General features: G+C 42.1%; 3 protein-coding genes across 5 annotated transcripts in view; 2 read left to right on the plus strand and 1 right to left on the minus strand.

The window, feature by feature from the left end:
• Positions 1-27,594, plus strand: part of anks1b (ankyrin repeat and sterile alpha motif domain containing 1B) — a 296,705-nt gene that overhangs the window by 209,744 nt on the left and 59,367 nt on the right. For all 3 annotated transcript variants that reach the window (XM_085376209.1, XM_085376210.1, XM_085376211.1), the window contains exons 14-17: positions 3,378-4,030; positions 4,616-4,738; positions 7,529-7,598; positions 27,261-27,367. In XM_085376209.1, the coding sequence (XP_085232335.1) occupies positions 3,378-4,030; positions 4,616-4,738; positions 7,529-7,598; positions 27,261-27,367 (953 nt within the window). The remainder of the gene's footprint in view (positions 1-3,377; positions 4,031-4,615; positions 4,739-7,528; positions 7,599-27,260; positions 27,368-27,594) is intronic.
• Positions 11,465-12,811, plus strand: LOC146615180 (uncharacterized). The gene is made up of 5 exons (XM_085376591.1): positions 11,465-11,480; positions 11,586-11,667; positions 11,759-11,821; positions 11,915-11,977; positions 12,094-12,811. Exons 1-5 carry the CDS (start codon positions 11,465-11,467, stop codon positions 12,623-12,625), a joined length of 756 nt encoding a protein of 251 aa, XP_085232717.1. The 3' UTR covers positions 12,626-12,811.
• Positions 22,273-23,619, minus strand: LOC146615181 (uncharacterized). The gene is made up of 5 exons (XM_085376593.1): positions 23,604-23,619; positions 23,417-23,498; positions 23,263-23,325; positions 23,107-23,169; positions 22,273-22,990 (listed from the first exon to the last, which is right to left on the minus strand). The coding sequence occupies exons 1-5, from the start codon at positions 23,617-23,619 to the stop codon at positions 22,459-22,461; spliced, it is 756 nt and encodes a 251-aa protein (XP_085232719.1). The 3' UTR covers positions 22,273-22,458.

Consider the following 27,594-nt stretch of genomic DNA (forward strand, 5'->3'; position numbering starts at 1 on the left):
CAGTAAATACAGCTCTATTTCTCTCCCTCTCTATTTTTTGCTTATTCTCTATGGAAAAATAGAAGGACGTGCACAAGTGAAGACTTTTAGTGTTTAAAAGTCGGTCAGCAGCCGCCTTTACAGTTGGCATTTAGTTCTAATTATGACAAATCTGTATTTATTGCACAAACATTTACATTGCTGCTGCTGTTTGCTTTCAGTTGAAGATTAGTTCCTGGGCTGTCCCGTTGCATGCCACAACTTGTGTGTATTTGTGTGTTTTCATACTAGTGTCGCAATAAAAAGCAGGTATGCAGTGATGCAGCTGTTGTGCGATTCCTAGATATTGGCTGTACTTAAGCGAGGGCAGGGTGCACACAGTTTGACGGCTCTTTAGTTAGAGCTGAAACTAGCCTTGGATCTCCAGGTAAGAAACACACACACGGACACACACAGCCTTACTCAAAGACACTGAGGATGGTGAGTGAAGACTGGACACTCAGGAATGGATAAGTAATGAAGGTGAAAACAACTCAGAGGGGGAATCTATCGATTGTTTGCAGGGGAAGAAGAAGAAAGAAAAGCATAGTTAGCTGCCTGTTAGACGTATTGGTCTATTTATACTTTTTTATAGAACTTTTCTTCTGTTTTTTTCTTCAAATCAAAAATCTGCTCTGCTTTTGTTTTGTTATTTTGTTTGTTTTCTGTCTCGATAAACAACTTGCTGATTTGATTGCTGTGTTTATCCACTGTACACTTTTCCCCTCCTTCTCCTGGAGGTCAAAGGCACTCAGCTGCCCGATGACTGCGAGAGATGCTGGCGCTCGCTGTTGCCATAGTTACGGGTAGACTCACCTGTTGCCAACTTTTTCATTTTTATTACAAAGAGGGGAAGTGAAGGGAGCAAAAGAAATTCATAACAGGGTTGAGAAAGGCACGTACAGAAAGAAAAGCGAGGGGAGAATGATCTTAATGATGCCTTTTAAGGGCCAATTCAGTTACCGCATCTCATGTGAATATTCTGACACATAATTTAAAATAGATGCATTTATGTTTTATGTTGTAAGCATTCGCTGTGTGTGAGATAGTGATAAGAGATGGCTAGGCCTATGGGGAATGACTCGCTTTTGGAGCCTCCCTCAGAAAGACCATTCAAAGTATGTCTTCTTATGGATGCTTCTGCTCGATCAAAGTAACACACTGTGGACAATGAGAGAGAAATATTAAGATCAGAGGTCAGGGGGATTACTAATCTTTTGGCTGCTTTGTCCCATTTATCCTGAAAAATGATGGGGCTTAATAATCCGAAATGCTTTCAGTTGTGTAAGAAATAATGACATTTTCAGTAGATGCAATACTCAAGGATGAGTCATGGTTTCATCCCTCATTACCTGAAATGTGGATGGGTGTGTTTTGCGGTGCGTTTTGCGGTGCAGTCAACATGTCTGTGTTTGAGGGGCCCCATTAATGATGTTTTTAGAAGAACTGAATCATCTCCTGTTTCAATCATAGTGAGCAATTTTAGTTGGCAACTTTATGCTTTCTTTCCGCTTTCTTTTCTTTCTCTTTCTTTCTCTTCTTCCATTATGCAGTTGTTGCATATTGATGTGTGGCTTGTTGTGCAGAAGGCAGTCAGAGAATGCTTGCAAAAACTGGCTGACAAACCAAGACATTGACTGTCTGTTTGTGTGGGTCGAGGATGTGGCTGGCAGCGGGGGTATGCAGTCAAATGATTGTAAATTCAGTGTGTGTGGGCCGGTGAGGGTACATGCCATTATTCCAGTGACAGTTTTGATTACAAGAGTGTAAAATTTTTCTATTTGTTCAAACAACTGTATTTGACTGTTAAGAGTTATTAGGTGTGTGTGTTTATGTGTGAGGAAAAAAAAATACTTCATCAATCAATGGTCAGACTGTTTCCTTGGCCTGGTGCACAATCTTAACACAAAGTGACCGATAAGGGAGCGAAAGGAGGGTCGGGGCTCGACTAACACAAGAAATAAACCCTTTTTCTTACCAGTATTATAGTTTAATCAGGAAATGAATGGAAAATGAAATCTGATTTTAGAAACCTGCCTTGGATGCAAAGCAGTGAAATCAGTTGTTTTTATTGGGTTTTTTCCCCTCAAAAAATGGGAAATAGGTGCAGCATAAAAGTACATAAGTGATACAGTTTATAAGGGGAAAACAGAATCTGTGTAATTCTAATGAGCTTGAAAGTCAGTATTTGGTATGACTTTATTCATCAACACAGCCCGAACTTAGGCAGCTTTCTTGTCATTTCTTTAAGCAGTCTTCAGGAATAGTCCTTCAGACATTCAAAGCTCTTCCTTGGATGTTGACTGTTTTTTGTTTCATTCCCTGTAAAGATGATCCCACACTGTTTCAGTAATGTTGAGGTCTGGGCTCTATGGAGGCCAGTCCATGACTGATTGTGTTATGTGTGTGTTTTTGTATACAGGTATGCTTTTACTGCATTTGCAGTAATGAAGTAATTGCCAGTCAGATGCTCGGTGGATGTCAAAGTCTGTTATTTTCACAGTGGGTGTAAAAACATGAAAGATGGATTATAGTTCCTCGGTATTAATAGTAAAGTCAGTGCAGGGGCGGAGCAGCTCCTTTCTAACCTGAGAAATTAACTAACTAGTTTTTGTTTGATTCTAAGCCTCTCCTTTACTACACTCTCATATTTAGTGTAAGATTTGTCATGAGTCTGAGAATGTGGCAGTTCTGGTGAAATTACATTTTTCCTAATGAGCGTATCTTTTTAAAGAACATGTAAACATACACGACTTAAGTTGTAACTAATGGAGATGTAATTATAAGCATTCACTGATACAATAATAGTCAAGTATACATAGAACGCGTGCGTACACAAACACACACACACATAAAGAGTCAGAAGCAGCTTTCCAACTGCTGCACACAGACAGAGTGAGTGGACGTCTAAAAGCATCCCCTGACACTTTAAAATAAAATAAAAAATACTCAAACCACATCGATGGTCTGAGAATATCTGTCTGGACGAGTTCATGCATACATGTAAGTTCAGATGCACAAGCATGCCATTTGCACCCACACAGTGAAGGCGCAGAGGTGCAAAATGCAAGTCTGGAGCCCTTTTACTCCTCTGAGAAACAAACAGTCTTCTACAAGGGAAGCAGAAGATGCATTACCCTGTTCTTATCTTCCTGTTTGCAGCTTGTGTAGTTTTTACTTTTCTTTCTCTTTCTGTTATTTAATGAGTCCTTTATTCTATACTTGCTGTCTTGTATTCTTGGAATAAATTCATTCATTTGTATCATTGTTTTGGCATTTGACTCAAATACAATGCATATGCTTAGGTTAATTTGAGTTAATGGTAATCAAATTTTTTTGTGCATGTGTCCTGTCTGCAGACGACATCCCTTATCAGCGAGACCCGACTCCTCCTCCTCCTCCCTGCTTGTCCTCCAAATCAAACGCTCTGTCACAGGACCACAGGAAAAGCCACATCCCAGAGGAGTTTGCAGGCCTGCTTCATGGATCTTCTCCAGCCTGTGAACCCCCCGATACACCTTACCACCTTTACAGCCCCAAATCCTTTAAAAATACAGATGTCCAGAGCAACTTTCTGCAGACCCCTGAGTTCAGCATTGTGATCGGCGGAGGAGCCAGTCAGGTCTTCTCCCGGCCAGGGAGTGAGTCATACTCTCAGAGCTTAGCCAACGACACTCGAAAGCCACAGGTTGTGTACCGGACTATCTTCCACACCAAGGTCAACCAGGACCAGGCCCAACCCAGAAACTGTGAACAGGTAGATCTGCCTCGTGGATGGTCTACCCTGAGCCACCCACCCTCTTGTTCCTCTGGTCAAAACGGAGAAGTTGCAGATTTACGGGGAAGCCAGACAGGAGCGACATCCAAAGACAGTTCACCTGGGATTGGCTACGAGGAAAGGGCTTGCACCCTTGGGAGGATGAGGTCCATGCCACGCAGTGTGTTGGACCTGCAGCTTTCGAAATCTCTTTCCAAGTCTGATTCTAACCTAGTGGCAGTGTCTCCCATACAGGTAAGTTCTCGCTACCTTAAAAGCGTCATTCTCTATGCAGCCAGAGCACTAAAAAGAACATGAATTCTGCGATTTAGATTAATAAGAGTTATTAACAAGAGTCTTTCTTATTAAGTGTTTCTGAGAATTCATTTGACATCATAAGTAAAACTTCACTCTTTTTAAACGTCTGCACAAGCAAAGAAGTCTCCAGTATTGTTGTACTGAGCACAAATGCAAATATCGTAAATATTCACTTATATAAAAATAATTTGCATCTTGCTGTGTCATGTGACTTCATAAACAGAGCAGAAACCAGTCCAGCCAATTGGATAACTCATCAATCTGGGTCACAATGTTCTCTGCCGCAGCACATTTTATGAGACTTCTGTAATTCATTGTAAATAAATCATGAGCTAAATACATAATCTGTTTGATGAAAATAGTGCCATTACAGCTGAAAGTTTGATGAGCACTGAACGGACTTATTTTCAGTTTTAGTTGTTCATATTTTTAAGGTTAAATATTTGGCAACTTTTGTTTTGCATCTCGTATTTGTGCAGTAATTAAGCACAAAGGGTTTTATTTTGTTTTTTTTTCTTACAGGAAGAGCACAGCTGGGGGTCCGGATCACGGGGCCAGGGCCCTGGAAGTCCGAGCCCACGTGAAGGCGCCAGCCCGGAGGGGAGATTGGAGAGAACGCCGTCTTTCACTGCTGAGTGGGAAGAGGTAAGAAGACAGTTTTCCTGACATGCACAGCTTATCACCCAACATTTAGCATCAGTTGCAACATTAAAGAAGAAGCCAAGTTGTCAGCGCCTCTGCTCTGACACTGCATTTATTTTGGTCAAGTGAACCGTCTCAGCAGGAAACAGTTGAAAACTCCGCACCCACAGCAGTGAGCTGCTTCAATTTTTCCTCCTTTTGAAATACACTCGGCTACTACAGTGCAGAAGGAGCCCAAGTGCTAATTTAACATGCTCACATATTGATTTTGTTCTGTAACCAGCAATGAAGCTGCGGGGAAGACCCACGTATCTGAGAGAAGGAAGTTTCTAGTTTCTATTAAAGAGATGCGGTCCAGGGGTGCTGCGTGCTTTGGTCTTGGTGTGTTTGTGCCCGGGGTTCTTTCAATATTAAAGGGTCTCTGACACAGATGTGATGTATTGACTGGACACCATTGTTTGGATCCTTATAACCATTTGGGGTCACAGACACATTGACTTCTGCTCACTCTTCACGCCTCAGAAAAAAAGCACTCGTTGCACCCTGACACACCCAGAAAATGAAAAGCAAGTTCCATCACACGTAATCATGGGGATGCCTTAATTAGTCTCTCTATTTTTAAAGTAACTCTAATGCATGTCAGTGGAAGTCCATTTGTGCGTGCCTTTCCACATTTGCATGCACATGTTCATTAATTACTCCACGCAGCTCACGACTTCCTGATGATGATGAATTGCCATATGGAATTTTCCACAGTTCTCATATTTCTTTTTCTGGATAATTGCATGCTGCGTGAGGAAGAGATAAGGTTAGATTGGCCCCGGGGAAATTTAAGGTTGGTAAACAGGGATTTCAGAGGAAAAAATAACAAAGCTGCTCTATATCTATCACATGCTCAGGAAAGTGTTGCATTATTGAGAAGAGAGAAGTGGCAAGGGACATTCCATAACAGTCAGTGATTTGAAGATCATTCTCTTTAGTGCAACAAGCTGAAAGGTAGTCCAATATGCTGGTTTATACAAAAAATATGGTTATTTGGGGGGTTCTTCTTGGTCAAAATCTAAACTCAAGTGACCCAGATTAGTCTCTTAATCTGAGCCTGGCACATGAAACATGGGTTGCATTAGTTTTATTTTGTAGGGGAGCTAAAGTGTCAAGCTTAAATACTCCAGAGATCTGCTGTAGATCTAGTAAATGCATCTGATCATATTTGGAATTAGGACCTGCAAACTATTTGACATTTCTTCAAAGGTAACCATTCTATCCCTGCTTTGAATGACTGTGCATTGTTATGGTAGATCTGCTAGAACTTGCATTGTGCAGATGATATTGATGAACTTGCAAGAAAAGATGCTGGAACATCTTGATAAAGCATTGCCCCAGCTCATAACCAACAATATCCAAGGTATCAATTTAGATTTCAAAGTCAGTGGGACAAGACAGGAAATGGTGAAGACCTTCAAGTATCTTGGTTGCATGATATTAGATAAAGGCTTAAAACTTGAGATTTTGGTAAAGATAGCAGCTGAAATACCAAAATTTAAGACCACCAGCTAAGTTTACACTTTTTTGTTCCTACCACCTTATTTCTAATTCCAACGTTCAGAGTTCGACATGTCATCACACAATATACATGTTTAACTATATACAAGTCTACACTCATATACAATATAGACATAAAACAATTTAAGTTCACAAACCAAAACAACAAACTGCACTTTTACATTGGCTAAACACCCTGTGATTATCTGTATGTGCTCCAAAATTCACCTGCTGTGCTTCCTGTTGTCGACCTTTCTGTACACCTGTGAAAAATGGACCCTCATGACAGGACTCCAAAGACGTATTCTGGCATTACCGATAATATAGTCCATGACTGATGTGTTATATAATATAGTGTCAAATTTTAATTGGTCCATCACCCAGTGATCTTCTTCTTTGTTGTTTAACGATGATTCAAAACATCTCAGGCACTTCTGTGCAGATTGGCTTTGATGTCTTGATACTGGGGTGGATGAATGGATTCGACTTGACCCAAACCAACTGCTTTTAGACTTTTTAGACTTACAGATGTGATCTCCTTGCCAATAAACTGCATTTAAATAGTTGTAGTTGTGCACGTCATTTTTTTTCTTTTTTTTAAATAATGTATCATTAACAGCATTTTCGATTCATTAGCTTTACTTTACTTCAAAATAAAGTTGTTTAGAAAAATGTCACATCAGCTTTAAATCAGCTTTAAATCTACCACTCTGAGTCTTGATTTATTGCTTGCATTTGCATTGGTGCTTGGTGTGTAGTGACATATGCAGAAATTACTTTCAGTTTATCCTATTACAAAGACCACCTTCATGGTCTGTCAGCTTGTAAACAGCATTTGAATTTGTCAGACCTGACTCCTTAAACACTCGGGTTTCTCTGACCTCTGAGCCAGCGGTGCTGAAATGTAGATGGATGTGCAGGTTGCATAGTTAAGTGGTTATCAGCAGGTCCAGGGTTGAGGATGATCATTTTACTGCTGGTAGTTCAGACACTAATGAAGCCACACTAGCTCTCTCCAATCCAACCTTCTCCTTTCATCTCTGCTCTGGTGTCTTTAAATTTCCCGTTCCTCCAATTCACAGGGGGAATGACTGGCATTGAGCATGCAGGCTGGCGTAATGATCATGCTACGTGACACTCGGATCTAGAAATAGGGGTTAGCCTTATTACTGGGAAATGACTTTTCCTTGCACACGCTGTACATCTCTCTAACTGAGATTCTCCCTCACTCTCTTTCTCTGATCTGATCAGATTGACAAGATTATGAGCTCCATTGGGGCAGGAATAAGCAGTGGATTGGACATTAAGGATGATACCTCAGGTAAGCACGCGCATGTATGAGTGAGTGTGTGTGAATCTGACTTTAAGGGCAAGTCGTATCAATTAAATTTTTAGTCATATGCTCATATGTTGGGCACCATTTTTCCATAGTATGATAGTATTGCACTTAACATAGCAGTTGCTGAGTAATTAAGAGATTATGACAAGTTAGAATCTGAGTTTTGTTACTACCAAAGCTTGGGTAATGAGATAAATTAGCAGTGTTGGAGTGTTACTCACACATAACTTGATACTTTAAAAAATTTACTTACTAATTTGCTTATTTACTTCTGAGAATGGAATTTCTTATGCTATTCATTACCTTACTTTTGTGTTATTCTTTAATATGCCCTCTAATGCATTTCCATAGTCCCATACACCGACACAAATCCCTACCCTACAGTAATAAGGACACACAATCTTTCTTTTGAACAGAACGCCAACAAACACAAAGCAATGCTGCTTTGAAGAGTGCCTCTTGAAGTTCAGGCTCTGGCTGCCGGACTGGGTTCAGCATACAGTCAGTTCTTTGCTAGCTTTGTGTCAACGTTATGATGCAGTATGGACACAGTTTGCACTTTACCATCATGCTCTGGTGCTTTCTCTGTTGCTGTGGTAAAAATATACTCACAGCCTGCTGGATAGGTCTTTGCCTCAGTTTTTGCCTGCAAATTTCCAGTGTTTTGCTAATATGCTATTAAGCACTAATTAGCAGGTATGTGTATTTGTGTTGCCCATCTACAGTGAATCACTGCAGATTGCTAACAAAGCTTGTTAACTGGTACTTAGAACCCCACTTTCACTTTGGGTTCCAAAAAAACACAAAATGTGTATGATTTAAGTTAGTGCTTCAAAAACCAAAGGGTGGCTACACCCATCATGGATATATGGTCTATACTGTGTGTGCTTTTAACAGGAAATGTTTGCAAAATAATGTGCTGTACCCCCTGGTGGTAAAGTGCCATTCACACAACATTATACTGTGCATAGATCTTTTAGAAAAAGGTTTCTTTAAGCTTATTGATCGCATTAAAAACACATTATTTGTAATTGAAATAATGGGTGTTAATGATGAATTAGCAAGTGCCACAGATCTTATAGGAGCTCAGCTCTTACTGGGTCCGACATAACTTGAACTGAGGCATTGACCCTGTCAGCTAGACCCATTATAGGAAACAAAAGAGAGACCCCACATGTGGTAAATTTTGAAATAATGGGGGGAAAGCAACAGCATAGCAGTTCAGACAAGAAGTCACTTAAAATAGTAATGTTAAACTTGCATTTTTTTAAAAAAAAATTACCATCTTTTTGGATTTGTAAAATCTATATAGGTTGTATATAGAATATTAGATAGAGGTGGAGTTGCAAGGAAATACTAAAATTTGAATAATTGATTTCCTGTTTTATTTTCAGCTAAGAAGCTTTTTTATATTGTTGATAGAAATGGTGGCCAAAACTATGAAATTAAGACTGCCGTTGTTAATTTAAGAATTTATCTGATTAGCAAGAGTAGTAATACGATGGCACCTATCCAAGATGGCGGCCATCGTACGATGGCACCTATCCAAGATGGCGGCCATTTCGTGCGTGTGCGCATGCGCGTTCAGTAATACGATGGCACCTATCCAAGATGGCGGCCAACCAAACCGGTTTGAGAACCGGTTTGACCGGTTTCGTGCGTGTGCGCATGCGCGTTCAGTAATTCGATGGCACTAGTCCAAGATGGCGGCCAGCCAAACCGATTTGACCAGTTTCGTGTGTGTGTGCGCATGCGTGTTCAGGTGTGGAAATACCACAGGGTATCAGAGGGGTTATATGAGTTTATGTGTTTTTAACGGGGTTTTAATTTAATCAAACCATAGGGTTTTTAATTAAACTATTTTTTCACTTAGGTGTATCGCAACATTCAGTTATGCATGTGTTCTTAAAAGCAATTCTTTGTTTCTTGTTTCATTCTTGGCGGAGTGGAAGCTGTTTTGGTTCACAGTGCGCCTTAACAAAGAGGGTGTGCTCTAGTCAAAAGTGTTGGTAATAGTGTTTTAATCACACTAATTTTCTAAATCTGACAATGTCTCAGCTTGCAGTGAGGCATGCATTTTATTTTATAAATGGCACAAATGGGAATTTCTTCTGAATGGGTGATGTCAGCATGTTCACAAGCGTTTCATTTAATCAAACCCCTAGTTTTAATTTAACTAGTTTTTACACATCTACTGGGGTTTCTTTCCAGGGTTGATGCGATCATTTTATTTAAAAATCGGGATTTCGGAATGTTGAACTAAGAGTGAGACAAAGCCAGCCAGCTAGTTTTTAACACAGTAAATGTTACAAATAGCATTCAGTCCTTTAGAAAATAAATGCTATAAGCAGCCAGTATCGCTCTTTTCATCAGCCCTTTAGAAAATAAACGCTACAGTGATACTTCTAAAACCAGTCGCCCAGACCCGCTCCAACTTTTCAACAGCTGGCTAATTGTTTGAATTTGTTCAGGATTGTAAAAGCCCACCGCGGGTATCACTTAGTTGTTGAGAGTACCATGCGAACAAGGGCCCAACCTATTGTTTAAAGTGGCCAGTATTGGCTCTTTTGTAATTCCTCGACAAGGTAAATGGGGCAGTTGGTACCAGTCGGGTGGCGACCCCGCCTATTGTCTGAAGTATCGGCTCCTTTGTAATTCCTTGAGAAGACAAAAGCCCTGTAGGGTCTCATTTAAATTGATTGGAGACATCTTGTTTCATTCTTGGCGGAGTGGAAGCTGTTTTGGTTCACAGTGCGCCTTAACAAAGAGGGTGTGCTCTAGTCAAAAGTGTTGGTAATAGTGTTTTAATCACACTAATTTTCTAAATCTGACAATGTCTCAGCTTGCGGTGAGGCATGCATTTTATTTTATAAACGGCACAAATGGGAATTTCTTCTGAATGGGTGATGTCAGCATGTTCACAAGCGTTTCATTTAATCAAACCCCTAGTTTTAATTTAACTAGTTTTTACACATCTACTGGGGTTTCTTTCCAGGGTTGATGCGGTTATTTTATTTAAAAACGGATCAAACGGGCCATTTCTTCTGTAAGGGGTTTCATGGTTTCAGAGTAGTTTTTAACACAACAGATAGTCGCAAATAACATTCAGCCCTTTAGAAAATAAACGCTACAGTGATACTTCTAAAACACGCTGCACACAATGTCACCTTTTCCCCCAAAGCAGCCAGTATCGCTCTTTTCAAACTAATCGTCTTTTAAATACACTCATTTTGTGATTCTGGTGTCACACCATGCACCGATGCAAGCATTTTATTTATTTAAAAACGGATCAAACGGGCCATTTCTTCTGTAAGTGGTTTCATGGTTTCAGAGTAGTTTTTAACACAACAGATAGTCGCAAATAACATTCAGCCCTTTAGAAAATAAACGCTACAGTGATACTTCTAAAACCAGTCGCCCAGACCCGCTCCAACTTTTCAACAGCTGGCTAATTGTTTGAATTTGTTCAGGATTGTAAAAGCCCACCGCTGGGTATCACTTAGTTGTTGAGAGTACCATGCGAACAAGGGTCCAGCCTATTGTTTAAAGTGGCCAGTATTGGCTCTTTTGTAATTCCTCGACAAGGTAAATGGGGCAGTTGGTACCAGTCGGGTGGCGACCCCGCCTATTGTCTGAAGTATCGGCTCCTTTGTAATTCCTTGAGAAGACAAAAGCCCTGTAGGGCCTCATTTAAATTGATTGGAGACATACCTTTCTTTTTGGAAACCCCCACCCTATATAAAAAACACGCTCAGAGCCCGATACCCTGAGCCATTTACGCCTCAAGATTCGCTGCAGAGCACACCATTTTCTTTGCGATCATCAACACTAACATCGTTCTTTATAACATGGACATCGTAAACGGTAAGTAAAACAAAACCTATTATTGGATTTTTAAAAAGTGTTATGTTAACATATTATAGGATATTCAAACTATCTTTTTTCCTAAAACAAAAGCTTAATTTTTAGGAGTTCGGGAGAACGGCCCAGGACCCTTTTCTTTAGAAACGGGCGGTTTTACAGCTGGAACTAGTTCTCTAACAGGCACAAGGTGTGTACAGCATTACTGGATTTTTAAACGTATGTATGTTTTAAACTAGCGATTGTTTTAAATTATGTAATAACGTTTTTGTTTGTTCCAGGGTTAACAAACTGAGCAGGAAAACATTCAGACACCGCTACCACAGAGCCCTACCTTACATCAGGTGTGTATACAACGGGATGTATAGTTGTGTATTTTTTTTTAAAGGGGTTTAAACAATTACAAATGTTCTAAACTGACCGTTTTACACCTACAGAGCCACGCCAGAGAACCGGGTGTGTGGAGAAGCAGGACCATCCCGAATAACGCACACTACAAGGTAAGCATAGGCATATATAAATTAGATAAAAAGAGATAGAGAGGGAGACACGCTTATTCAGTTTGAAATGGGTACATGTATAATATGTTTTAACACATGTCTATCTATCTTCACAGACTGCAGAACAGCACCCCTCCTCATAATGATCAGGACACCATACGATTCCAGACGTTTTTGGAATGTTTAAGCAGTATCGACCTCCCAGAACAACAAAAACCTGGAGCTTTGTGCAACAGTGGAGAGTCAGAACCGATCTTCATCAGCGAACCTGCAACACCCCCGAGTGAGTGGCTACCTCGCGATTTCTCTGATGTTTTTGAGTACAGCATGTCAGATTTTGATCTAGTTCATATACCCACCACCCCAGAATGTGTCAGAAATAGCGTTGATTCACACATAGATTTCGAAGAAGACGGCATAACAGACTCTCAAATATCAGCGGCGTATGATGCTTACATAAAGCTTCCAGACGCTCAGCCTGCTGAACAAAGTCATATAGCTTCAATAGCTGATAAATTATGTTTGATTGAAGCTAGACTCAATCAATACCACCAAGAAGCACAGGTACAAAGGCAACAGTTTACCAAACTCATAAACAAAGTGTGTAGTACATTAGACAACATCTGCAGCAAAATTTCAAGTCCCTGACTTTTAAAATCCAGACCATGGACCCTCCAAATAAATTATTTAAACATAATAACGGAACCTCCACTCCTGTTAGATGTTTTGACTTAGAGACTTTTATGCAGTGGGCTGAAGAAACAGATAAAAAATTAGACGATATTATAGCTAGACTTAATAGGGTGCCTGCATCAGCCTCATCCGATACACATCCTTGTCAGACTGTTCCTACGTCTGCTATTGCTGATGGGGCTATTGTTGCTAATAATAGTGATAGTACAGCTGGTGTTGCTCGGGCCGTTGCTGTTACTGATGCTAACCATATAGCTTGTGCTGCTGGTGATTTTGCGTCTGATGCACAATCTAGCCGGGTCACCTCTGCTGCAGCTACTGCAGTTGTTATTGAGCCCGTTGTGCAGTCTGGGTCCGGCAGCCGCTCTCAGTCACACATTAGAGAGATACCTAATTTTAATGCTCGCGAATTGCGTGAACGCCTTGATTTTAGGGGTATAAGTCTCGATCATCCAGAACAAGTGCCGGCGCGAGTGCGCGAGTGCTTAGCCAATGTGATAGACAGAGCTGTGGCGGGATCCCAACAGGGCAGTGTTCTAAACGTGGTCCTGCGTGGCCCCTCGCTGGCTTCAGATGTTCAGGCTGTTTTAAACGCTGATGATCGGTATGATCCGGAGCTGTTTCTCGATCAAATTGCACAAGTTATGCAGAGTAATGATGAATCTATCGGTGATGATGAATTAGAGTTTATTGTCACGGTAGCTCAGAACAGTAGTGGCGGGTCTCGCTTAAGACTGGCGCACATACCTTATGATGAGATTCTCTCAAAGAAAGGCAGACATTTATACACACCAAACAACACAAACAACAATTTGTGCTTCTCCCTATGCATAGCACATTCATTAAACTCATCATCCTCTGAGCATGAAAAACTTGCTACAGCTAAACAGATGCATGCTGAAGTAGGTCTATGCGACACACAGCAAGTATCATTCTCTGATGTCGGTAAATTTGAGAAGCACTTCAACATTAAGATTGTAATCTATTACCACACAGAAGGGCGTAAACGCCTGGAATGTTTTTACACACATGAAGAGCCAAACCCTAACACGTTGATGATGTATCTCCATAATCAACATTACCACCTGATTTTAAACCCGACCGCTTTTTTGGGGGGATCCTATGTGTGTAATTTCTGTTACAGTATATATAATACACCATTACAGCACAGCTGTAAACATAGATGTAACACATGTTACACACTCTGTCAACATCACAGGGGACCCACAGTGAAATGCAGCGACTGTAACCGCATCTGCAAATCACAACACTGTTACCAACAACACAAATTACCTGAATTAAAACACAACATGATCCCCTGTGATAATATGAAACATTGCATGCACTGTGGCACCACATATAGAGAATCCAAGAAATTGCCACACAAATGTGCGCAGCCTAGATGCGAGCACTGCCGCGAACCTAAATTAGCAGGAGACTCCGACCATCAGTGTTTCATACAGCCTGTTGAAAAACAGAAGCCTAACGATAAATACATTTTATATGATTTTGAGACGCGGTACCACAACGGTAAACACGAGGCTAACTTTGTGTGTGCGTCTGATCTGAAGGGCAATAAGTTCACATTTAATACATTAAAGTGTGTGGAGGCGTTTGTGCAGCATTACAGACGCCCAAGGTTTCGTGGGTACACTTTCATAGCACATAATGCATCTGGCTTTGATAACTACATACTCCTCGAGTACTTTGTCAGACAGAGCATAACACCTAGTGTCATAATGAGCGGCAGCCGTGTGATTTTAATGCATGACAGGGACTATGACCAGCGGTGGATTGATTCGTTCAGCTTTTTGCCCATGGGCCTTGCCAAAATACCCTCTGCTTTAGGTTTTCAAGACCTGCAGAAGGGCCATTTCCCACACAGGTTTAATACGAGGGATAATGAGCGTTATGTGGGCCCGTACCCAGACCCCTCCTTCTACGGCTATGAGCACATGTCTGAAAGCGATAAGGTGCGATTCATGGAATGGTACCAGGTTGCCTCACAGAATCCCTTTGATTTTCAGGCTGAACTCAGGCGTTACTGTGTTAACGATGTTGATGTCCTGCGTAAAGCATGCATCATTTATCGTGACACGCTACTGGGTTGTACTCAAGTTGATCCATTCATGTATACCACCCTGGCTGCATTTAGTATGGGTGTGTATAAAACGCTGTTTCTGCCTAGAGACGCGCTCGCTCTCACGTATGAAGGGGCATACGTTGAGCAGAACAAGACGTTTTCTAACGTCTCTATTGAATGGCTTCAATATGTGTCCCACACCACCAACAAAGTGGTAAAACATGCTCTCAGAGGAGGCGAACAGAGGGTTGGACCGTATTTTGTGGACGGTTTTGACCCCACAAGTAATACAGCTTATGAATTTGCAGGATGTTTTCACCACGGTTGTGTTAAATGCTACCCCGAGAGTGAAGTTAATCCTGTCAGCAAAGCATCCTATGGACTGCTGCATCGCATGTTTTGTGACAAAGTTGATGCACTGAGATCACAACACAGTGTGAGCGTAATAGTGATGTGGGAGTGTGAATGGGCTGCCTTGAAGCAGACAGACCCTGCAGTTGTGGCTTTCATGCATACGTACAGAAAGCCAGAACGCCTGAATCCCCGAGACGCCCTTTTTGGCGGTCGCACAAATGCTCTAAAGCTGTACCACAAGACTGCTTGTGATGAAAAAATATTTTACTACGACTTCACCAGTCTCTATCCCACAGTGCAGTCTAAAAAAGACTATCCTGTAGGACACCCTCAAGTCATTTACACCAACTTTGACAAGCTAGAAAATTATTTCGGCTTTGTTAAATGCACAGTGCTCCCACCTAAGGGTCTTTTTCACCCCGTCCTACCCTACAGATGCCATGGAAAACTGATGTTTCCACTCTGCAGCATGTGTGCTGAAGACCAGAACCAGCATACTGCATGCGGGCACAGTGACAGTGAGCGGGTGTTGAAAGGCACATGGGTCTCATTTGAGCTTGAAAAAGCTGTTGAGAAGGGATACAGGGTTCTTGCTGTTGATGAGGTGTGGCATTTCCCCAATAAGACCGACACATTGTTTAAAGACTATGTGAAAGCCTTCCTAAAACTCAAACAGGAGGCCTCGGGGTATCCTGAACATGTGAACACACCTGACGAACAGCAGAAGTACATAGACGAGTATTATGAGAAGGAGGGAATAATGCTAGACCCATCCAAGATTTGTGTAAATAAAGCTGTTCGTAACTGTAACAAGCTGTTGTTAAACTCGTTATGGGGTCGTTTCAGCATGAGGTCAAACATGGCATCATCTGAGCTCATTACAGACCCTTCCAGATTTAGCCAGCTAATGTTTAGCGACCAGTACGACGTGCGTCAGTTTTGTTTCATCTCTGACGACGTCGCAATGGTGCAGTGGCGCCACGCTGATGGTAGAGCTTCCCGTGTGAAGGACGTTAATGTCTTTGTCGGGGCCATGACCACTGCACACGCCAGACTCATGCTGTATGATTTGCTAGACAACTTGCAGCAGCGCGTGCTGTATTGTGACACGGACAGTGTCATTTTCACGGCACGCCCTGGCGAGTGGATGCCTCCTCTAGGTCCGTTTCTGGGGGATCTCACAAGTGAATTAGATTGTGGAGAGGATGGTGTGGAGGATTACATAGCGGAATTTGTTTCCGGTGGGCCAAAATGTTATGCGTATCACACATCGCTGGGCAAGACCCAGGTCAAATGTAAAGGCGTCACACTGAATGCATTAAACTCGAAAGTTGTCACCCACGACTCCTTGAAAGGTTTAGTCCGCAAGTTTGTAGCCAATCAGACATCAGACGCACACCTAGTTGCCGTGTCTGATAGCATCAGACGCGATAAAAAGAAGCTTCATTTGAAGAATGAAACCATTGTGAAAAAAGTTAAAGTTGTTTACAATAAGCGCCGTGTGCTCCCAGACTTCACAACCCTTCCTTATGGATTTTAAATTAGAACAGGGGTTTGACGCCCGGTTGCAGCATCCGTTCAGCATGGTGGTCAGCGGTCCCAGTAACTGTGGCAAGACTTTTTTTGTTAAAAACATAATTGAAAACTCTTCCAGGATTATATCATGCAGCATTGATAACATTGTGTATATATACTCATGCTGGCAGACACTATATGACCAGCTTCTTAAGATAAGAAACATAAACTTTGTTAACGGTATACCCGAATCTCTTGCTGATGACACCCTTCTGCCTGCAGAAAAGAACAATTTGTTAATTATAGACGATGTGATGAACGATGCAGCTAACAATTTAGAAGTACAAAATGTGTTCACAAAGTATGTGCATCATAGGAATTTGAGTTGTATATATCTAGTTCAGAATTTGTTTATTCAGGGAAAATCCAGTAGAACCATTTCCTTGAACACTAATTACCTAATATTGTTTAAAAATCCGAGAGATAAATATCAGGTTATGCTTTTAGCCAGGCAAATGTTTCCGGGTAATACTAAATATTTTATAGAAGCGTTTAATGATGCCACATCGACAACATACGGGTATCTTTTAATAGACTATAAAGCTAAGACCCCGGACTATTTAAGACTCAGAACAAATTTACTGTCAGACCGTCCGGTTGTTTACATTCCAAAACAAAAATCAGCAAAGAGGTGAGAGGATGTCATCACGCATGCGGAGGAATCTGTCTCTGTTGGAGATGATATACAGGGCTCCTCCTACTCTACGCAGAGTTATTATTAGTAATTCAAACTTAGATTTTATCAATGCATTGTGTGAGATAGCCTTTAATGTATTGCATGGTAACATTCCACTGACCAATCAGCAGTAAAAACCCTCCAGATTGGTTGATTGTCTTTCTCTTTTTCAAAGATTTTATTTTTTTGTCTGCAATCAGTCTGATTATTGTTTTTTTCTTTTTTAGCTGTTTGTACTGCTGATTGGTCAGTGGAATGTTACCATGCAATACATTAAAGGCTATCTCACACAATGCATTGATAAAATCTAAGTTTGAATTACTAATAATAACTCTGCGTAGAGTAGGAGGAGCCCTGTATATCATCTCCAACAGAGACAGATTCCTCCGCATGCGTGATGACATCCTCTCACCTCTTTGCTGATTTTTGTTTTGGAATGTAAACAACCGGACGGTCTGACAGTAAATTTGTTCTGAGTCTTAAATAGTCCGGGGTCTTAGCTTTATAGTCTATTAAAAGATACCCGTATGTTGTCGATGTGGCATCATTAAACGCTTCTATAAAATATTTAGTATTACCCGGAAACATTTGCCTGGCTAAAAGCATAACCTGATATTTATCTCTCGGATTTTTAAACAATATTAGGTAATTAGTGTTCAAGGAAATGGTTCTACTGGATTTTCCCTGAATAAACAAATTCTGAACTAGATATATACAACTCAAATTCCTATGATGCACATACTTTGTGAACACATTTTGTACTTCTAAATTGTTAGCTGCATCGTTCATCACATCGTCTATAATTAACAAATTGTTCTTTTCTGCAGGCAGAAGGGTGTCATCAGCAAGAGATTCGGGTATACCGTTAACAAAGTTTATGTTTCTTATCTTAAGAAGCTGGTCATATAGTGTCTGCCAGCATGAGTATATATACACAATGTTATCAATGCTGCATGATATAATCCTGGAAGAGTTTTCAATTATGTTTTTAACAAAAAAAGTCTTGCCACAGTTACTGGGACCGCTGACCACCATGCTGAACGGATGCTGCAACCGGGCGTCAAACCCCTGTTCTAATTTAAAATCCATAAGGAAGGGTTGTGAAGTCTGGGAGCACACGGCGCTTATTGTAAACAACTTTAACTTTTTTCACAATGGTTTCATTCTTCAAATGAAGCTTCTTTTTATCGCGTCTGATGCTATCAGACACGGCAACTAGGTGTGCGTCTGATGTCTGATTGGCTACAAACTTGCGGACTAAACCTTTCAAGGAGTCGTGGGTGACAACTTTCGAGTTTAATGCATTCAGTGTGACGCCTTTACATTTGACCTGGGTCTTGCCCAGCGATGTGTGATACGCATAACATTTTGGCCCACCGGAAACAAATTCCGCTATGTAATCCTCCACACCATCCTCTCCACAATCTAATTCACTTGTGAGATCCCCCAGAAACGGACCTAGAGGAGGCATCCACTCGCCAGGGCGTGCCGTGAAAATGACACTGTCCGTGTCACAATACAGCACGCGCTGCTGCAAGTTGTCTAGCAAATCATACAGCATGAGTCTGGCGTGTGCAGTGGTCATGGCCCCGACAAAGACATTAACGTCCTTCACACGGGAAGCTCTACCATCAGCGTGGCGCCACTGCACCATTGCGACGTCGTCAGAGATGAAACAAAACTGACGCACGTCGTACTGGTCGCTAAACATTAGCTGGCTAAATCTGGAAGGGTCTGTAATGAGCTCAGATGATGCCATGTTTGACCTCATGCTGAAACGACCCCATAACGAGTTTAACAACAGCTTGTTACAGTTACGAACAGCTTTATTTACACAAATCTTGGATGGGTCTAGCATTATTCCCTCCTTCTCATAATACTCGTCTATGTACTTCTGCTGTTCGTCAGGTGTGTTCACATGTTCAGGATACCCCGAGGCCTCCTGTTTGAGTTTTAGGAAGGCTTTCACATAGTCTTTAAACAATGTGTCGGTCTTATTGGGGAAATGCCACACCTCATCAACAGCAAGAACCCTGTATCCCTTCTCAACAGCTTTTTCAAGCTCAAATGAGACCCATGTGCCTTTCAACACCCGCTCACTGTCACTGTGCCCGCATGCAGTATGCTGGTTCTGGTCTTCAGCACACATGCTGCAGAGTGGAAACATCAGTTTTCCATGGCATCTGTAGGGTAGGACGGGGTGAAAAAGACCCTTAGGTGGGAGCACTGTGCATTTAACAAAGCCGAAATAATTTTCTAGCTTGTCAAAGTTGGTGTAAATGACTTGAGGGTGTCCTACAGGATAGTCTTTTTTAGACTGCACTGTGGGATAGAGACTGGTGAAGTCGTAGTAAAATATTTTTTCATCACAAGCAGTCTTGTGGTACAGCTTTAGAGCATTTGTGCGACCGCCAAAAAGGGCGTCTCGGGGATTCAGGCGTTCTGGCTTTCTGTACGTATGCATGAAAGCCACAACTGCAGGGTCTGTCTGCTTCAAGGCAGCCCATTCACACTCCCACATCACTATTACGCTCACACTGTGTTGTGATCTCAGTGCATCAACTTTGTCACAAAACATGCGATGCAGCAGTCCATAGGATGCTTTGCTGACAGGATTAACTTCACTCTCGGGGTAGCATTTAACACAACCGTGGTGAAAACATCCTGCAAATTCATAAGCTGTATTACTTGTGGGGTCAAAACCGTCCACAAAATACGGTCCAACCCTCTGTTCGCCTCCTCTGAGAGCATGTTTTACCACTTTGTTGGTGGTGTGGGACACATATTGAAGCCATTCAATAGAGACGTTAGAAAACGTCTTGTTCTGCTCAACGTATGCCCCTTCATACGTGAGAGCGAGCGCGTCTCTAGGCAGAAACAGCGTTTTATACACACCCATACTAAATGCAGCCAGGGTGGTATACATGAATGGATCAACTTGAGTACAACCCAGTAGCGTGTCACGATAAATGATGCATGCTTTACGCAGGACATCAACATCGTTAACACAGTAACGCCTGAGTTCAGCCTGAAAATCAAAGGGATTCTGTGAGGCAACCTGGTACCATTCCATGAATCGCACCTTATCGCTTTCAGACATGTGCTCATAGCCGTAGAAGGAGGGGTCTGGGTACGGGCCCACATAACGCTCATTATCCCTCGTATTAAACCTGTGTGGGAAATGGCCCTTCTGCAGGTCTTGAAAACCTAAAGCAGAGGGTATTTTGGCAAGGCCCATGGGCAAAAAGCTGAACGAATCAATCCACCGCTGGTCATAGTCCCTGTCATGCATTAAAATCACACGGCTGCCGCTCATTATGACACTAGGTGTTATGCTCTGTCTGACAAAGTACTCGAGGAGTATGTAGTTATCAAAGCCAGATGCATTATGTGCTATGAAAGTGTACCCACGAAACCTTGGGCGTCTGTAATGCTGCACAAACGCCTCCACACACTTTAATGTATTAAATGTGAACTTATTGCCCTTCAGATCAGACGCACACACAAAGTTAGCCTCGTGTTTACCGTTGTGGTACCGCGTCTCAAAATCATATAAAATGTATTTATCGTTAGGCTTCTGTTTTTCAACAGGCTGTATGAAACACTGATGGTCGGAGTCTCCTGCTAATTTAGGTTCGCGGCAGTGCTCGCATCTAGGCTGCGCACATTTGTGTGGCAATTTCTTGGATTCTCTATATGTGGTGCCACAGTGCATGCAATGTTTCATATTATCACAGGGGATCATGTTGTGTTTTAATTCAGGTAATTTGTGTTGTTGGTAACAGTGTTGTGATTTGCAGATGCGGTTACAGTCGCTGCATTTCACTGTGGGTCCCCTGTGATGTTGACAGAGTGTGTAACATGTGTTACATCTATGTTTACAGCTGTGCTGTAATGGTGTATTATATATACTGTAACAGAAATTACACACATAGGATCCCCCCAAAAAAGCGGTCGGGTTTAAAATCAGGTGGTAATGTTGATTATGGAGATACATCATCAACGTGTTAGGGTTTGGCTCTTCATGTGTGTAAAAACATTCCAGGCGTTTACGCCCTTCTGTGTGGTAATAGATTACAATCTTAATGTTGAAGTGCTTCTCAAATTTACCGACATCAGAGAATGATACTTGCTGTGTGTCGCATAGACCTACTTCAGCATGCATCTGTTTAGCTGTAGCAAGTTTTTCATGCTCAGAGGATGATGAGTTTAATGAATGTGCTATGCATAGGGAGAAGCACAAATTGTTGTTTGTGTTGTTTGGTGTGTATAAATGTCTGCCTTTCTTTGAGAGAATCTCATCATAAGGTATGTGCGCCAGTCTTAAGCGAGACCCGCCACTACTGTTCTGAGCTACCGTGACAATAAACTCTAATTCATCATCACCGATAGATTCATCATTACTCTGCATAACTTGTGCAATTTGATCGAGAAACAGCTCCGGATCATACCGATCATCAGCGTTTAAAACAGCCTGAACATCTGAAGCCAGCGAGGGGCCACGCAGGACCACGTTTAGAACACTGCCCTGTTGGGATCCCGCCACAGCTCTGTCTATCACATTGGCTAAGCACTCGCGCACTCGCGCCGGCACTTGTTCTGGATGATCGAGACTTATACCCCTAAAATCAAGGCGTTCACGCAATTCGCGAGCATTAAAATTAGGTATCTCTCTAATGTGTGACTGAGAGCGGCTGCCGGACCCAGACTGCACAACGGGCTCAATAACAACTGCAGTAGCTGCAGCAGAGGTGACCCGGCTAGATTGTGCATCAGACGCAAAATCACCAGCAGCACAAGCTATATGGTTAGCATCAGTAACAGCAACGGCCCGAGCAACACCAGCTGTACTATCACTATTATTAGCAACAATAGCCCCATCAGCAATAGCAGACGTAGGAACAGTCTGACAAGGATGTGTATCGGATGAGGCTGATGCAGGCACCCTATTAAGTCTAGCTATAATATCGTCTAATTTTTTATCTGTTTCTTCAGCCCACTGCATAAAAGTCTCTAAGTCAAAACATCTAACAGGAGTGGAGGTTCCGTTATTATGTTTAAATAATTTATTTGGAGGGTCCATGGTCTGGATTTTAAAAGTCAGGGACTTGAAATTTTGCTGCAGATGTTGTCTAATGTACTACACACTTTGTTTATGAGTTTGGTAAACTGTTGCCTTTGTACCTGTGCTTCTTGGTGGTATTGATTGAGTCTAGCTTCAATCAAACATAATTTATCAGCTATTGAAGCTATATGACTTTGTTCAGCAGGCTGAGCGTCTGGAAGCTTTATGTAAGCATCATACGCCGCTGATATTTGAGAGTCTGTTATGCCGTCTTCTTCGAAATCTATGTGTGAATCAACGCTATTTCTGACACATTCTGGGGTGGTGGGTATATGAACTAGATCAAAATCTGACATGCTGTACTCAAAAACATCAGAGAAATCGCGAGGTAGCCACTCACTCGGGGGTGTTGCAGGTTCGCTGATGAAGATCGGTTCTGACTCTCCACTGTTGCACAAAGCTCCAGGTTTTTGTTGTTCTGGGAGGTCGATACTGCTTAAACATTCCAAAAACGTCTGGAATCGTATGGTGTCCTGATCATTATGAGGAGGGGTGCTGTTCTGCAGTCTGTGAAGATAGATAGACATGTGTTAAAACATATTATACATGTACCCATTTCAAACTGAATAAGCGTGTCTCCCTCTCTATCTCTTTTTATCTAATTTATATATGCCTATGCTTACCTTGTAGTGTGCGTTATTCGGGATGGTCCTGCTTCTCCACACACCCGGTTCTCTGGCGTGGCTCTGTAGGTGTAAAACGGTCAGTTTAGAACATTTGTAATTGTTTAAACCCCTTTAAAAAAAAATACACAACTATACATCCCGTTGTATACACACCTGATGTAAGGTAGGGCTCTGTGGTAGCGGTGTCTGAATGTTTTCCTGCTCAGTTTGTTAACCCTGGAACAAACAAAAACGTTATTACATAATTTAAAACAATCGCTAGTTTAAAACATACATACGTTTAAAAATCCAGTAATGCTGTACACACCTTGTGCCTGTTAGAGAACTAGTTCCAGCTGTAAAACCGCCCGTTTCTAAAGAAAAGGGTCCTGGGCCGTTCTCCCGAACTCCTAAAAATTAAGCTTTTGTTTTAGGAAAAAAGATAGTTTGAATATCCTATAATATGTTAACATAACACTTTTTAAAAATCCAATAATAGGTTTTGTTTTACTTACCGTTTACGATGTCCATGTTATAAAGAACGATGTTAGTGTTGATGATCGCAAAGAAAATGGTGTGCTCTGCAGCGAATCTTGAGGCGTAAATGGCTCAGGGTATCGGGCTCTGAGCGTGTTTTTTATATAGGGTGGGGGTTTCCAAAAAGAAAGGTATGTCTCCAATCAATTTAAATGAGGCCCTACAGGGCTTTTGTCTTCTCAAGGAATTACAAAGGAGCCGATACTTCAGACAATAGGCGGGGTCGCCACCCGACTGGTACCAACTGCCCCATTTACCTTGTCGAGGAATTACAAAAGAGCCAATACTGGCCACTTTAAACAATAGGCTGGACCCTTGTTCGCATGGTACTCTCAACAACTAAGTGATACCCAGCGGTGGGCTTTTACAATCCTGAACAAATTCAAACAATTAGCCAGCTGTTGAAAAGTTGGAGCGGGTCTGGGCGACTGGTTTTAGAAGTATCACTGTAGCGTTTATTTTCTAAAGGGCTGAATGTTATTTGCGACTATCTGTTGTGTTAAAAACTACTCTGAAACCATGAAACCACTTACAGAAGAAATGGCCCGTTTGATCCGTTTTTAAATAAATAAAATGCTTGCATCGGTGCATGGTGTGACACCAGAATCACAAAATGAGTGTATTTAAAAGACGATTAGTTTGAAAAGAGCGATACTGGCTGCTTTGGGGGAAAAGGTGACATTGTGTGCAGCGTGTTTTAGAAGTATCACTGTAGCGTTTATTTTCTAAAGGGCTGAATGTTATTTGCGACTATCTGTTGTGTTAAAAACTACTCTGAAACCATGAAACCCCTTACAGAAGAAATGGCCCGTTTGATCCGTTTTTAAATAAAATAACCGCATCAACCCTGGAAAGAAACCCCAGTAGATGTGTAAAAACTAGTTAAATTAAAACTAGGGGTTTGATTAAATGAAACGCTTGTGAACATGCTGACATCACCCATTCAGAAGAAATTCCCATTTGTGCCGTTTATAAAATAAAATGCATGCCTCACCGCAAGCTGAGACATTGTCAGATTTAGAAAATTAGTGTGATTAAAACACTATTACCAACACTTTTGACTAGAGCACACCCTCTTTGTTAAGGCGCACTGTGAACCAAAACAGCTTCCACTCCGCCAAGAATGAAACAAGATGTCTCCAATCAATTTAAATGAGACCCTACAGGGCTTTTGTCTTCTCAAGGAATTACAAAGGAGCCGATACTTCAGACAATAGGCGGGGTCGCCACCCGACTGGTACCAACTGCCCCATTTACCTTGTCGAGGAATTACAAAAGAGCCAATACTGGCCACTTTAAACAATAGGTTGGGCCCTTGTTCGCATGGTACTCTCAACAACTAAGTGATACCCGCGGTGGGCTTTTACAATCCTGAACAAATTCAAACAATTAGCCAGCTGTTGAAAAGTTGGAGCGGGTCTGGGCGACTGGTTTTAGAAGTATCACTGTAGCGTTTATTTTCTAAAGGGCTGATGAAAAGAGCGATACTGGCTGCTTATAGCATTTATTTTCTAAAGGACTGAATGCTATTTGTAACATTTACTGTGTTAAAAACTAGCTGGCTGGCTTTGTCTCACTCTTAGTTCAACATTCCGAAATCCCGATTTTTAAATAAAATGATCGCATCAACCCTGGAAAGAAACCCCAGTAGATGTGTAAAAACTAGTTAAATTAAAACTAGGGGTTTGATTAAATGAAACGCTTGTGAACATGCTGACATCACCCATTCAGAAGAAATTCCCATTTGTGCCATTTATAAAATAAAATGCATGCCTCACTGCAAGCTGAGACATTGTCAGATTTAGAAAATTAGTGTGATTAAAACACTATTACCAACACTTTTGACTAGAGCACACCCTCTTTGTTAAGGCGCACTGTGAACCAAAACAGCTTCCACTCCGCCAAGAATGAAACAAGAAACAAAGAATTGCTTTTAAGAACACATGCATAACTGAATGTTGCGATACACCTAAGTGAAAAAATAGTTTAATTAAAAACCCTATGGTTTGATTAAATTAAAACCCCGTTAAAAACACATAAACTCATATAACCCCTCTGATACCCTGTGGTATTTCCACACCTGAACACGCATGCGCACACACACACGAAACTGGTCAAATCGGTTTGGCTGGCCGCCATCTTGGACTAGTGCCATCGAATTACTGAACGCGCATGCGCACACGCACGAAACCGGTCAAACCGGTTCTCAAACCGGTTTGGTTGGCCGCCATCTTGGATAGGTGCCATCGTATTACTGAACGCGCATGCGCACACGCACGAAATGGCCGCCATCTTGGATAGGTGCCATCGTACGATGGCCGCCATCTTGGATAGGTGCCATCGTATTACTACTAGCAAGTGATCTTGTGTGGTTCTTACAGGAAAAATGGAACTTTTTTTCTGCACAGAAAAGCACTGTTTTTTGCCAGTTTCCTCACCTGCATACCTTGAAGTCTCCACTAGTCATCTCTGTTTACTGCATTCATCCCCCTTTCCCTGTATTAAGTCCCCCATCCTCCACCTCCTGATCCTCTCTCTCTCTCTTTTCATCTGTGAATGCAAAGCTGCTTTTATCCATGGTTACCACAGAGAGAAATCCAGTTTATGCCACACCAGTTGTTCCCACCAACAACATATACAAAGCACCGCGCGCACACACGCACACACAGACGTGTGTGTATATTTATGGCCACATGGATACAGTCAGCATGGTGCTGGTATGAGCGGTCGGCAGCTCAGCTCGCAGACAAAGGAGCTGAAGATGTTGCAAGGACTATTATCAGCAGTGCGAGCCAGATATATGTAGAGCAGCAGAGAGAGAGCAGGGTGATGATCGACACTGAGAGAAGACGGAGACTGGAGGTAGACAGGGGAAAGTGAGCGAGGGAGAGAGAGAGAGAGCGAGACTGAGAGAGTGAGGGAACGAAGGAGGAAAGCAGTGCGCTCAGAAAAGAGAGAGAGACAGAGAGAGAGGAGGCTGCAGAAGCATACAGATGAGAGTGGGAGTACTTGATAAAGAGAAATCTACAACGCGGGCAGCTCTCTCTCTTTTTCTCTCTCTGAAACACACACACACACACATTTGCGTGCACACACACACACAAGCTCCGGGGAGCAGCCAAGCGAGCGCAACAGCTGAAAAGAAGCTGCTGCTGTGCTGTGCACGACAAACACACAGTCGATTTTGCTTGCGGATCTATACCTCCAGTCTTATCCATCACCCATTTCTGGCAGGATTTAACCTCCACGACAGAAGCTTTTTTCTGGATACAACTTCAGCCCTCAGCCCCTTCCCATCTTTCCTCCAGCTGGATTCAGAGAAAGAAACGTCTGGACGTCTTAACCTCCACTTTTACCTGCTTGCACCCTTGCATGCTGACCCCCTTCATACTCACCATGCCCCTTGCCTAGCCTCCTTTTCTTCCCCCCTTTCCCCCCTCTACCTGCCCTCCCTTCATCTTTGTTGTCTTGCTGCCTTGCCAAAAGACTCTTCAAAAGCATGGCGGGCTCCTTCGACAGCCACTTTGCCCGCCACAACATGATGTGGCAGTGCCAGCTGTCTCAGCCAGACTGCCGCTGCTACCGCGTGGATGGCTACTCCCTACTGAAACGTTTGCCCCTCCACCCCCTTATAGGTCCCCGCTGCCCGCTGCAGTCTGTGGGCCAGTGGCTAGACTCCATCGGCCTGGTCCAGTACGAGAACCACCTGCTGGCCAATGGATTTGACAACGTCCAGTTTATGGTGAGTGTTTTCATTGTGTTTTGAGGGAAAAGAAAGCTTCTTCAAGCTTTCTCTGCTCCTCGAGCTCATCATGTCATCGTTTTCTGTGCAGGGATTTGCATGACCAGCATGTTTCCTCCGTCACTCTGATTTTTTTAGTTTGAATTTATTGAATTTCCCCTTTTTTTTGTATCATCTTCTCTCTTTCTTTCATTCTTCCCTTCCCATCATTACTGCCTCTCCCATCT

Source organism: Diplotaxodon limnothrissa, linkage group LG17 (assembly GCF_057381915.1).
Source record: "Diplotaxodon limnothrissa isolate DT_005_m linkage group LG17, D_limnothrissa_male_GT1.1, whole genome shotgun sequence".
NCBI classification, from domain to species: Eukaryota; Metazoa; Chordata; class Actinopteri; order Cichliformes; family Cichlidae; genus Diplotaxodon; species Diplotaxodon limnothrissa.

Bases quoted from the DNA above. Each gene is read 5' to 3' on its own strand.
- LOC146615180 (XM_085376591.1), top strand. The intron at 11,668-11,758 runs GTGTGTACAGCA...TGTTTGTTCCAG, and splicing joins AGTTCTCTAACAGGCACAAG to GGTTAACAAACTGAGCAGGA. The intron at 11,978-12,093 runs GTAAGCATAGGC...CTATCTTCACAG, and splicing joins CGAATAACGCACACTACAAG to ACTGCAGAACAGCACCCCTC.
- LOC146615181 (XM_085376593.1), bottom strand. The intron at 23,326-23,416 runs GTGTGTACAGCA...TGTTTGTTCCAG, and splicing joins AGTTCTCTAACAGGCACAAG to GGTTAACAAACTGAGCAGGA. The intron at 23,170-23,262 runs GTGTGTATACAA...TTACACCTACAG, and splicing joins AGAGCCCTACCTTACATCAG to AGCCACGCCAGAGAACCGGG.